The sequence below is a fragment of the Dermacentor silvarum genome, chromosome 7, assembly GCF_013339745.2.
Source record: "Dermacentor silvarum isolate Dsil-2018 chromosome 7, BIME_Dsil_1.4, whole genome shotgun sequence".
NCBI lineage: Eukaryota > Metazoa > Arthropoda > Arachnida > Ixodida > Ixodidae > Dermacentor > Dermacentor silvarum.
In genome coordinates, this window is record NC_051160.1 from 89,602,401 (window position 1) to 89,616,063 (window position 13,663).

A 13,663-nucleotide genomic window follows, 5' to 3' on the forward strand; every position below is an offset into this window, starting at 1 on the left:
AGGCATAGTTTGAACATCTAAAGTAACAAACTGTGCATAAGGGCTATGCCATGAACATTTTCTATCAGCAAACAATGCTAGATATTTTCTTTTGAGAGTGTTGCTAAAATATTGAAATGCGGCATGGTCCACAGCCACCAACAAACACGGTTGCCATTGTGGAGCTAGACAAAACCAGATCAAGTGCCAAAGTTGTGCCACCATTTTGTTGTTTTGCTAGTTAGCTCCCACTGCAGCCATCATGGCTCCGTTTACGAGCCCTAGGCTCTAGAAGTATCTGGCAGAAAGTAAGTTTCAGCCATTTGACTTTAAAACGTATCAAGTACCTCCAGCTGAATTGGGACACTACTAACCATCATGCCAGAAGGCGACTGGCATTACAATGGCAAAGCCAACTTAGAAAATCGATTTGAAGAGCTTGAAGTGTGTGTCCAACTCAACAGCTGAAAACATTGCAGCTAGGAAGTCATTTCTTTCTTCAGTTTATTTGTGCGAATAAGGTTTGTTTCCCCCTCCCAGAATGTCTGAAGTGTATGCAAGGAAGCGTCCTGGTTTGTTTGTGTGTGTGCGGGCGCGTGCGGAGGGATTGAGATGGGTGCAACTCACTTCTGTGGGAGAAGCTTCTGTCGCATTCTTTGTTTGACACCGACCGTAGGCCTCTTTCTACACTGTGTTGCAGTAGGTCCACTTTGTTTGCTAGCACACTTTGCTTCCATTTTTGTCTTGGAACATTCCACGTAGAGGGCATGAACCACATGCGTTCATATGCATGATGTATACCCACTTGAACATTGGCATATTTGTCACAAGCCAAATTGTGGATTATATGACTTGTGTCGTGAGCACAGTCGTGATTCAAAACACAAATCGGCGTTTCAAGCAAATGAAATGACTAGTTGCATTTATTTACGGAGTTCATGTTATCTGAAGGTCACCCGGGAGGCCATCTGCTGCAGCTTCACAGTACTTCAGAATTGCATTTCTATCACATTGGTCACCTGCTACAATGGACATGACGTAATGCGGAGCACAAGGTCATGGGTTCAATTCCTCGCCATGGTGGCCTCGTTCCATTGTAGGGGGAATGAAAAAACAATAGCATACTTAGGTTTAGCTGCATGGTAAAAGAACGCTAGGTTGTCGTTTAAATCTAGAACACACTCCATTGCGATGTCTATAGTCGTCACAGTGTTGCATAGGTATGGTAAAGCTTATAAAACCATCAAATCAGTTGTTATGGAAATGTTCGCGACTGCGATGGAAAAGTATGCTGATCTGTTTACAGAGTCTTGCCCTGTGGTGGGTCCGGGCTAGCGGGCGTGATCCTGCTCCACCATGGCAGAACTCGAGGCGGCCCCTTTGCCCGAGGGCAACGGTCTTGGCCCGCAGGGTGCGGTGGCCGCCACTAAAATTGACGCTGGCAGCTTCGATCTACCCCGCAACCACGATGACTTCGACGACGGTGACGACGACGACTTTGGACACTTTGCGACCGCCGCCGCGGCGCCCCCAGTGCCAGCGGCAGATGTAAACCACATTCCAGCAGCAGATGACGCGGTCACCTCCGAGGTGGCCGTAACATGTGATAGCACCAACGGTACGTTGTTGCCCAGTCTGTGTTTAGGTGACAGTGATGATGACAGTGCGACTAGTCAGGACACCAGCGGGCTTGTGCGCCAAGCTTCGGCAGAGCTGCCGTTCTCTGGCGAGACCGGTGGCGTCAAGAGGGAGGACAGTTTTGACGACTTTCAACAGGCACAAGCTGTAGCGCCACCGTTCGAGGCGGCGCTTGCGCCGGTGGACGAAGGAAGTGATTTCGCAGACTTCGAGCAAGCATGTGACACAGTGGTGGCAGATAGTTGCGAGTGGGGTGACTCCAAAGGGGACGGTTTCGCGGACTTTGCAGCTTTCGGGGATGCGTCGAAAACCGCCGTGGAGGACGGTGACTGGGCTGACGACGACTGGAAGTCGTTTGCTAATGCAGAAGACGGCGAAGCGACGTCAGTTGTGTCGCCTGTAGCGTTGCCACAACAAGGGACTGTCTCTGGTCAGGTGTGCATTGTTTTTTACATTTTCATTATCCATTCGCCTTGTGATATCTGATGTGACTTCTTTGTGAAATTGGGTTCGATAACAGATAAAAAACATGGGAAATGGGTTTCTGTTTTTGAATTAGGTCAATAACCTCTGTGCTGGTAAGTCAGTTTGATGTTAAGGACTTCAAATTTTTCATTTTTTTATATTTAGACTGTTCTGGCTCGGGAAATATCTGAAAACTTGCTATTTTGACTCTTTGCTTTTTGTAGAACTCACTGAAGTCCTTCATTGATGCCCTGAGCAAGCACAGTCAGAATCCATGATGCTGTGTGGCACTTGCAATGGATTTAGAAAATTATCATTTGCCATCATATCGCAAAAAAAATCAATCGAAAGTCATCTTTGCAAAGAACATAGCTATAAACTGAGCAACTATGTTTCTTGTGAAAGTCTAAGGAGATCTAGGGAAACTTATCTGCGTTAAGGAAGAATTGACTGGTGCAGCACTATTTCTAGCTTGAAATGATATACAGCATTATGAACGCAACTGATATCAACCACATTCTGTATAAAAATAAGGAGACCCACTTCACCTTCATGATTTCGTTAAGGATCAGTCAATTAAGCGTGCTACCGTAGAGCTACATCCGTCGCCTCAGGTGCAACGTGTTAAAGGTTCCCTCACCAGGTCCCCTTGTAAATTTTAGTTATACATTGGAAGTCGTAGGGTGCTGTCTTTTAACGTGGAGCTGTCTTTGCGAACCATCCCGGACTTTCCTGACCATTGCTGCCACCTGCTGCTGCTGTCTCGCCGAATAGCTCACACTCGGCTGCGTAACAGCAGCGCCAACTAGAAGCGATGGCTCACACTACTTTGCCTGCAGCAGTAGAAGGTAGATGGGGAAGCCGGCCTGCGCATATGGGTTGACCCGTTGGCCGCTGGTGGAGAGGGCGAGCGGGCCGCGACACGGAGAGCCGCGATAAGATGAAAGAGAGGACACTGGAGGAGATGGCCTTTTGTTGCGCATGCGTTGCACTGCCTGGCAACACCCAAGGACGTTTGGGGGTACCTGACCCAAGGTACCCAAGGAGGTTTGGGGGCTGTTTGGGGTACCTCCTTGGGTACCCCAACCAATGGTGCAGAAGCCAGGCTGCCTCTTTCAACCTCTATAATGCTGGTTGCGTTCAAAGGTGCACAGGCCCCTAGTACTTCCGTATGCATTGCAGCATTGCAAAGCTCATTCAGGGCATCCTTGAGCCAGACTTGAAGGTGTGCATGAACGTAAGCTACGCTGTATATATAGATTCCAACAGGGCACATTGGATCTGCTGTATTTTCTTTTTCCATTAATTTTTCAGGTTAGTTCTTTATTAGAGGAGATAGGCGAAATTGAAATGTTGCGTGGCCATGCTGGGGGGGCCAGGAGGCGAGCGTCACTGCTCTCCCCCTTTGCCTCGACTAGCGCCACTTACTGGCGACATTCCTTCCCTGCTTTCTCGCATACTGCAGCTGAGGGAATGCATCACGTTTGTGTCCCGAGCCCCGCCTCCTTTTCTTTCTGTGCGGCATGCTCGCAGTGGCAGTATTGTGCATTCCGCATTGGACGATTTACCGAAGTCACACCCCTTAGTCTCCAGAAGGGCGCATGGGCTTCTGTTTGAAATTTTAGCTGTTCTTGCGCAGTTCAGTGATATATACTTTGCAGGCACGATTGCCAACGCATGATCTATGCCCTGCGCTTTTCCGTTTACAGTGCCCCAAACCTTGTGGCGCATCCTTTAAATGGACACTAAGGAGAAATGTGAAATCAAATTAGACCGATATATATTAACATGTAGGGGAGGTTAGCGTGCATCTCAAGTCTGGCCGTGGCTCTGCATGGCGCAGTGGAGCTCGTATACGGCTCTCGTGCCCTATCTTGGAGCTTATCTGTGGCGGATGCGTTGAAGCACAAGGTGCACGAATCGTTTGCTTCCCTCTGTTTGCACTCTTCACCAAGCCAGCATTGTGATAGCGAGTGTTCGCGGTCATTGAGTGAGATTTGTTAGTGCTTGCCTGTGCCTGCGTGACACCATGAGAAAGTGAATGTTTACCGCAATTTAACTGGCCATTAAGACTACGAACCTTACTTTGTGTAGTTTAATACTTTGCTATCGCTGTCAATGCTTTGTCTTTCGAGCAAAACTGCGACTTTTTGCTTTGGGGCGTAATTATGAGTGATTATAAAATAAAAGTTACCTTCTGTATTTCTCACACGAATAGACAGCACCTTCTGCGTGTCGCTTTTATTTAGCCAGTAATTAGCAATTTTTGTTTTTCACATTGTGTTTTACTGGCTGCACTTTGGAGGTCAACTTGAGGTATGTACGGCCCCGGTGGTAAAGAGCCGCCAGCAGTGCAGCCTGCGTGGGAGCCCGTTAGTGGCCATATGACCAGGCCATCACTAAGAACATGCAGGGAGCATTTGTGATGAATCATCTTTAACAAGGGCCAGCAAACAGGCCCCTAGTACTTCCGAAAGGTGTGAGAACTCACTATGCAGCTTCGCAGTCTTTGATGTATCAGTTGACCAGATTGACATACATCCGTGAATCATTTATTTTTTTTGGTACTGTGGGAGGGTGATTTACTAATGCAGCTACAACAATTTTTCTCTTAGTGTTCGTTTAAACCACGATGAACATTGCAACATTCGCACACCCACTGCTTTCAGCTGGTGCCGGGAGAGGGCTCGTTCGAAAACCTGTTCCAGAGTGCCTACACCCTCGAAGGTGCCTCGTTGAGTCCAGTCTCCGCGGAGGATGAAGACTTTGTGGCTCTCAGCTGTTGTGAGGTTCATGTAAGGTGAGTGCTTGGTCAATGTTGTTGCGACATTTGTTTGCCATTTTACGTGGCTGCACGTTAAGTGTATGGCTGCGCCTAAAGAATGCAGCCCTGATCACTTGCATACGTCGGCAGCAGAATACCTTATTCATTAGCATAATGCTTACACCCCCACATTGACCATCACAAATTAGATTTTTTTTTGGCTTGAGTAATTATTGCACCCTCAAAATTTGCTGCAGTGACAGCCGTATGCTTGCTCCGATGGCCGCAGTGTTGACACCCACTCCGAATAGGTAGAGCCAGAGTCACTTTATCTGTTCATTATTTATCCGTTTATATTTATCAGCGCAACGTTTAGCTAGTGTCTGCAAATGAAGGGTCAGCAAATAAAGGCTTCTGCTTGCGTAAAACCTGTTTCGAAGTAATATTTTGAGTACTACAACGGCGGGCATGAGAAATCCAATTTACAGCTGCTTTATTTTTCATTTTTATATTTAGCACATGTTCTGTCAAGAATTTCTTTCCGGTGTAATAATCATACCCCCATAACTCTGCATCAATTTGTAATGAAAAAAAAAAAAAATGTGCTGCCGTTACGCGAGCAAATGCGGCTAAGTGCAGCACTACCCAGGCTCACTCACAAAATATATTTCTTAATACGATTAGCATCTTTAGGATACTTCGCTCACTTTCCATTATCTTTGGACCTAACCGTTTTCCTTTCATGTCAACTTGGGTCACTGGGTGTGTACCGCTCTTTAGTGAACCTCTTTGATGCCAACCTCAGCCGCTTGCCAATAGGATGCGTGCGGGTTCTTGTTCACTGTGGGCAGAGAGCTAGCTTCTTCGCACTGTGTGTGTGTGCCGCCTCTTTGATGCCAACTTGAGACACTGGTTATGTACTGCTTCTCATAATATAGTCATCATAACACATAAAACATATCATCACTCATTACACCCATCATAAGACAGAATGCTTCATGAATTAACGTCGCCAATCATCTCAAAAGGATGGATGCACTGCCAATTTTTTTTTCTGATGACTCACCCGGATTCAGACTCGCCAAAATTTTACACAGCCGGGCCCACTCGGTCTTGAGTGAGTCTACTCATGGGCGAGATTGCCGATCTATGCTCACTTGACCTTATTACTGATTCTGCATGGCTTTTCCTAGAATGAATGCGTTACTTATGCATTTAATAACGTTCACGTGCTTGGATAGCAGCGCTAAAATTTTCGCACGGTCGCTGCCAAACATAGAGGGGGGGGGGGGAATCGCGAAACCCAATTTCTCAGCTTGGAATATGCATGGCGCAATAAACCACACATATCCCACAGCATGGTGGCAGCATTTTAGTGTATTCAGTGCAGTAGAAAACTTGTACTTAAATTTTTTATATTGCAATAGAACCAAATAGCGGTGTGGCATTGCTGATGGGTCGTGAAAATGCACACGACATACAATTAAGTTTTCTTCTTGCATGTGTATCCCGGTGGTCAATTCGAGATAGGTTCTGCAGGCATTCTCAGGTTTGTGCTGTGTTTCTCCTGCGTGTGAAGGAATTGCGGGCATGATTCAAAGTGTTTCAGGCCGTAGTGTTTAAAAAAGGGGAAGGGAAGAGTGTCTTGATTGGCCATATAATTTACACTGCAGTAAAAAGGGGGGAGGGGGAGGGCTGTGCACACACCCCTCTCTCTGCTTCGCCAACCCAGCTCTTCTTTGTCCCAATGATGATGATGATGGTTCAATGGCATCCCCTTTGAAACGGGGCGGTGACAACTAGTCACCTAGCCTGCTTGATTTAATCAGGTGTGCTATACATGTTTTAAAGACGATAGTCTTTCTTGGGGAACTTAAACGCTGAAAATTTGGTCTGTCTGTCTGTCTGTCTGTCTGTCTGTTTGTCTGTCTGTTTGTCTGTCTGTCACCCCATTTAGCCACCCGGCCAAAGTTGGACCACTTGCTTACCGCCCACACTACTTAAACTGGTACGGCTGTTCATACTTGTGAACGTTATCGATCACAAAGTAAATGTTACGCATATCTGAGGCGCAACATCACTAGGTAAGTATTAGGAGGTGTGTTCCTTTAATAGAAAATACATAGATACGTAACTCTAAAGACCCTAGTTTCGTAAGCTGCGCTGAAAATACCATGCTATGCGCGCCGACGAACGACGTTCCCCGACTGCGCGCCGACGAGTGCCCTCTGCCATGGAGGAAGGAAACCCTCTGCACAAGCTCATGTTTCCCGATGTATTGCCAGATGGCGTCCATGTCTCACGCAGCGCCTCCTCAATTTTATCAATGCCAGCCAGATGCGGCCGATTCAACATAAAGGAAGCGCTGTCTGAGGCAGGGCAAAACATAAATGGCCGCTTAATGAAATAATGCGGTAAAATGAAATCTGTTCAAACAAACCTCCATTGCATTTATCATGCCAGGATGGAAATGGTACGAGAACAGCATCACGGGTGGCCGCGGATCAGACCAGCACTCATGTAGTACGGCCGGCAGAAGACTATCGTCTTTCGACGACATTTGCAGCGAAGCACGCAGATACGCGGCAATTTTTTTTCCTAGCATTTTTGTATACATTTCAATGATCTTCTTTTTTCCTCAATATCTACCTTGTACCGCTACCTATGACTGTCAGAGATCAAATCAGGTCATATCAATCTCCTCCTTGCTTGGGCACTTTTGCACCATCTGGGGGAGGGCGCGGTAGTTCAGCCAGATGGCACTCGGCGGTGGCACAGCAGAGGGCGACACCGACACGGCACTAACATCCTGCCCCGTCCACGACGAATTACAGTCAACGTACAATTTTTCGGACTCCCTAGGTGCCGCGAAAACGTCAGAAAAATCGGGCAGTCAGAAAAAAATGAATGCATGCCTTTTACTGCCCCCATGGGCTCAAATTGCCACAGGCACGTCTGAAATTGCTCTAAAGGCCTGCCAGTACACTTATTAGGTGTATCAGTGCTCTTACTGTGATAGGAGACTGTGGATGCATGCGTGTATTATTAAGAAATACAATACCGCGTCTCGCGACAGTTGCCCCTTCCCACTCTTGGTATGCTTCACCACAATACTTAGCGTATGCTTCACCACGTAACACTGCTGTATTGAAGCGAAGCTGACTTGCGGGAACCGGCATTATGCAATGCGTCGTGCTATCAGAGCTTCGAACCCATTGGCAAGGACTACAAAGGCAGAGTCGGCACCATTGCTAACAGTGGCGAATGGTTTCAGTGAAAGACATGGCGCCGAACAGCAAGAAGCTTGGTAGCGAACGTCGAAGCAGCTAGGCCTAGCGTTGCTGCGGGGGTGGCTACGGCTGTTGGAATCTGCGTGCGAGAGCATCGGTTCGAGGCGGCGAGATAATCATGGCGGCGGTGGTGGCTTCCATTAATGCCGTTTAGGACCTGCGGTCATGGAAAAAAGTTAGGAAAATCAGGCGGCGAAGGTTTTTTGCGTCCAAAATTTCAGACATTGACACTGAGGTACGTGGCGGTGTCGCGAAGGCATCTGAATTATCGGGCATGTCCGAAAAATCGCGCGTCCAGAAAATCGGTCGTTGACTGTATACTCCTTTTTGATTATGTCCTTTAGTTGTTGTCTATTGCTACATGTTCTCAGCATGTTTTCAGCTTGATGCAATTTTCATGTTCATATGACATCTACAAGGCACCTAACCGACTGTGTTTTTCTGAAAGTGGTTACACGATAATGAGATCCCAGATACGCCAAATCCCTCTGAAGTCAGCCAAGGAAACCTCGTCTTCAAAAAGAAAAATACCTGTCCGATGGTGGGATCTAGAAGAACAGCCTCAGCTCTAACCACTATGCCGCAATGCTAAAAGTCCTTGGATTGATCCCCTAGTGAAAAGGCACCCAAGAAATTTTATCATTCTGCATGCCATCCTTGAACGCTGTTCAGAATCCCAGAACTGGTGACATGCAGGCAAACAATAGATGTCCTATAGAGTAGAATCTGTGACCTGCTCTATAGTGTCAATCTACCGTTACGTTTAATAATCTTGTCCTTATGCAGGCTGTGGGAGCAGCTCGAGGATCTGGATCGTGCCCCATCGCTGAAGTTCAGCTGGAATGGGTCACATTCGTGTCAGCACCTGCTGCAGAGCCTGTCCATTGACTCTAGGAACATTGTGAGTAATAACAGGCAGCTGGAAGTGCCCAAGTGGGCTGTTCCTTGTGAGTTCCTTTTACAGCACACTTTGCCCACTGTGGGCTGCTGGGCAGCTGCATGGTATTTCTCCACAGTTCCACTGGAAAGTTTGTCATTTGGCTGAACTGCTATTCTGTCACTGATGTTAAATGCCATTACTGCATGGCTTCACGCGGACATTCGGCGTCCTTATGGTGAAATGACAGCATGATGAAAACTTTCATTACGGTGGATGTCTCATCAGCATAGAGGGGTAAGGTATTTGGGGAATTGGGAAATGTCCGCAGGACCATCTATCAAGAAATGTCCTCGCACGACTGCATTATGTGACGGATGCCCGATTATGTGCTAAAGGCGTGCATCCCTCTGCTGAGGGATGGGCTGCTAATTGAAACTAACGACTTGGCTCGGGTGACATCTCCAGAGGGCCTCATACCTGAGGAAAACTCGCCCACAACCGTTGCCAAATGGTTGCAGTGGTTTCTGTGTTGCACGGTGGGCATCTCTTCTGTATTGGCATTAGCTGTACCACCATGTCTTTAGGAATATCTCGTCTGTTCCTGGGTTCCTGCCAATGTGCGAGCATGTCTGACATAAGCACAGTACTGCATAAGTTTTTAGAAGTTACTGTGCGTCGACATCAGTATAAACCACTTATAACGTAACCGCTTATAGTGCAGGACCGGATATAGTGCAGTCTTTTCAGACTCCTGTTAATTTTGCCATAGCACTCCATGTATACACGTATCGCTTATAGTGCAGTTGCGGGAAACGAAATACCGGTTACAGTGCGGCTGCCTGGGAGTACGGAAGTCAGCAGGGACGGCGAACGCTTACCTCAAACTGGCGCCCCAAGGAGTGCTCGAGGAAGAAAGAGAGACGAAGTGGAGGAGAAGGGCACGTGGTGTGAACGAACAGCCAGTGAGGCTGAAACCAGAATCTTGAGTGCGAGTCGCGAAATTGAGTGCGAGTCGCCACGAAACTGCCAACGCTCGCTTCACGATAACGGCAGTAAACGAAACTTCAGGGAGTGGGCGGCGCCGGCACATCACGGCGAAGGGCGCACGCGGAGACCGTGGAATGTGAGGGAGGAGGGCGGCAGGGAAGCGGATTTCGCCTTGGCAACTCCGCCGCTTCGGTGGCTCCCCTCGCCCTCCCTCGTAGTTTCCTCACTTTCGACTGTCACCGTGCGTGTCCGCCGCCGTGCACGCGCCGCCGCTCCAGCCGACCCGGCACCAGCTCGCCGAAGTTTCGTTTTCTGCTGCTATCGGGCAGCGGGCGTTTGCCGGCGTGGGGCAGTTTCGTTGGCCGGCCTGGGACAGCGCCGCTGCTTCCCTCTGCGCCGTAGCCGCAGCGTACAAGGAAGCATAAAGAAGAAAGAAGGGTTCACTGCCATTTTCTACACGTGGCTGCGCTAGTGTGGCTGAGACATCGGCACGTACACGCATGTCCCGGCGCAACGCAGAATCGGCGACCTCTCCATTTGAGAGAGGGTGAAATTTCCGCCGCATTTTTTTTTGTTCGTTCGCGCGCGACATTGGGGGTCTCTCCTAAGCTTATACTCTATGGTGGTGCCAGAGAAATGCCGGTTGGAGGTGCCGCCGCGTGATTTGGTTCAAATTAATGAGATTCCGCTGTTAATTGAATGCAAACGTTCTAGCAGCATTCCTCGACTGTTGCGTATGCGTGGTGGCTCGGTGCACATGTTTTGCATATGTGCAGGCCTTGAAAATTATTGCTTTGGTTATACAGCTAAACCTGGATATAACAAAATTGACAAATTCCTGAAAAACTTCCTTATAAAGAGGATTTCGTTATATGCAGGTTCGGCACAAAAATTGGAAAAAGAAACTCTTACCGTATGTACTACCGCTCAAGATTTACCCCCAATACACTAAAGTTGCGATGACCAATAAGTCCCAGTTTCGCCCGAAAGGTGAAGGTCTTTGCGATTGTGACAGCAAATTAGCAGACAGCTATACGAAGTAAGGATAGTACAGTCAAACCTCGTTAATATGTACCTGCTTAATGCGTAATTGCGGTTTACGTAGTCGCGAAGATTCCCCCACCCAGCCCGCATTGAACCCCATGTATTGGCTGACCGCTTAAAAGCCGTAGTCGCTCATTGCCCACCAAACGGTTAGTGCGTACTATTTTTCTTGTTCTACTCGCACAGGCACAAAATCGGCAAAATCTCATGTGCGCAGACGTTCGATTCTTGAGTTGCGATGCCCGGACGACAGGTCGCCAGCGATAGTGAACAACATGGCCACCATGACGTATTTTCTGCCGATTGCCGCGCACAAAAGTATGGCCTTCGAGATAAGTTCCCGGTAACGCAGAGAAGCTGCCGGTAGGGGGTGCGAATTCGCTGTTTCTGTTGGAGCAGTAACCGCGCAGAAGCACATTTTATTGCGAAGCGCATTTGTGCCGTCCCCGTGGATGTTGCTTGGAGGTTCCGTGTAAAGTCCAAACACGGCAACATCGTCACCGCGCGCCGTACGCTGTGTGTGCGAGTGAAAGCTTGCGGGGTTCAACCGACTCAATCTCGCGGGCGCGAGGGAGAAGGGGGGGGAGGGGGGCGGAAGCGTGCTTCCGCGCTAGGCACGGCGGGGGAGGCGAGAAAGGGAGGCGTTTGCTTCGGCGGCGGCCGCCGTATCTTGAAGCGATTTGCGATGTGGAAAAAGTGTGCACCCGCGCGGGCTTATCTTCAAAGCGAACTGCAGACAAGGTCAATAGACAGTTTTAGCAGAGCGCCGCTTACGCTCCGCTCAGATTTCACGCTATGAGATATGCAGGTAACTGTGTAGATTTCGCATTTGATAAGCACGTCTTGCCGAGACGCGAGCGACGCGCTATCAAGTCGGCTGCAAAACGACGAAGAGGCCAAGTAGACACGCTGTCACGCTCCGCTCAGTTGGCTTTGTAGCAGAGCGATGGATGCGGTCTTCGTTCCGCTGCCGGTATGAGCGTTGTGCGCAAGCGCAGTAGCGTACCCGCTAAGCGGTTGTGTGGCTTTTGCTAGCATATGCCGGTCTGAGCGGAGCGGGCAGCAAGTGCTCAGCTAAAACACTCTAATATCCCGCGTTTCTTCATCGAAGCACTTGTCTTTCGAATGTCACACCAGGTACAGGATGCGTGGACGCGTGTCGTTTCGCACAAGCGCGAGGCGTCGGAAACGTAGAGCGAGCGACACGATGGCGTCGTAGCGTCGTATAGTGTCACCTAGTGTCAAGTTAGTGAAGTGAAGTGCAGAGACTTGCGTAGTAATCAGAGAGTGACGCAGCCAGCGCGTTGAAAAAAAAATACGTTTTTTTTTTTCCTTCGGCAACATCAACAGGAAAAGGAGAGTGCCGGCTTGGCGGGCTGGGCCAGCTGCAACAAGGGGCGGGGTCAGGTTTGAATGAAGGGAAGGGGAAAGGTCACGCCCGCGGCCGCAAGATCGCACGCATGCACACGTGGGCTTGCTCTCGCACCGTGAATTCGAGCGCGCCAAGCGTGCCGCCGCCGCTTCGCATTCCAGCACGGCGGAGAAGGTGCTTCCGGTTGCTGCTCACGCAAAAATGACAAAATTTGGGGCGAAATCTCTAGGTTGTCGGCAGGGAAAATTCGTTATATCGAGGGGGTCTCCCGCTGCCACTTCGTTACGTAGAGGTTTCATACATGCGCTTCTATGGAGAGAGAGAGAGAGAGAGAGACAAAACTTTATTTTGATGAGGCACGGAGAAGCGTCGATCTCCGTGGTGGGTGGAGTCTTCAGTCCAGGGCCCCAGCGGCGGTGGCAGCACTTTCGGCTCTGGCGATAAGCTTTCACTGATCCTCCAGTGCCGAGCTGGGGTCACAGCGGGGAATACAAAAACTTCGTTATATCCAGGAATTCGTTATATGGAGGTTCGTTATAAGCAGGTTTAACTGTAGTGCAGTACCGCTTATAGTGCGGATATTCGCAACTCCGGTGACTTAGGTTATGAGCGGTCTACACAGTATCACTGCAAGCACAGTATTCTAAAACCTCTTTTAACGTAGTTAAAGAAGCCGGAATTACTTTTTTGTATCCATTCCTTCATTATATTTATTATTGCCCGTTTCTGCGATATATGCCCAATGGGGTTCATAACTTAAACATGCATAAAAGATAATGACTTTGCAGCCTGCGGTTTGCTACACGACCACGTATGGGGTGAAATTTTAATAAAAGAGCAAAATAATTGTCGGCGTGAACAAGAGACAACTTGGCACCTGTCGCAACTGCCTTTACGATGGCTGCCTTCTGTTCCAATGTGATGGTCTTTCACGCTGCCATGCAAACTAAGTCCATCGTAGTCTAGCAGCAAGTGGCACAGAACTCGGCACGCCGACTACGCAGCTGATCCAGGCTGATCTGCCACACTCCTGTGGCTCCACTGTGAAAATGAGGAGGCCACCGAACCTTGCCGCGCCGGCTTAACCGGCTCGTGGATTCTGAAGTTGCACTAGCAGCTATGTGATCTCAGAGGCCATGCCTAGCTGTACCAGACAGTGAGAGAGAGAAGTGGATGGTACTGGTCTTTGGCACTGCCATGCGCAAGTAGTGACTTACCATCGTTGTCGCACTTCTCTTTCTCAA

General features: G+C 48.8%; 1 protein-coding gene across 7 annotated transcripts in view; it reads left to right on the forward strand.

Moving 5' to 3' along the window:
• LOC119458261 (aftiphilin-like) overlaps positions 1 to 13,663 on the forward strand; it is a 37,782-nt gene that overhangs the window by 3,941 nt on the left and 20,178 nt on the right. For all 7 annotated transcript variants that reach the window (XR_007467930.1, XM_037720090.2, XM_049670950.1 and 4 more), the window contains 3 exons: positions 1,286 to 2,052; positions 4,752 to 4,882; positions 8,923 to 9,037. Coding sequence is in view for 6 of the 7 variants with exons in the window: in XM_037720090.2 (XP_037576018.1) it covers positions 1,336 to 2,052; positions 4,752 to 4,882; positions 8,923 to 9,037 (963 nt within the window). In the remaining variant the exon portion in view is untranslated. The remainder of the gene's footprint in view (positions 1 to 1,285; positions 2,053 to 4,751; positions 4,883 to 8,922; positions 9,038 to 13,663) is intronic.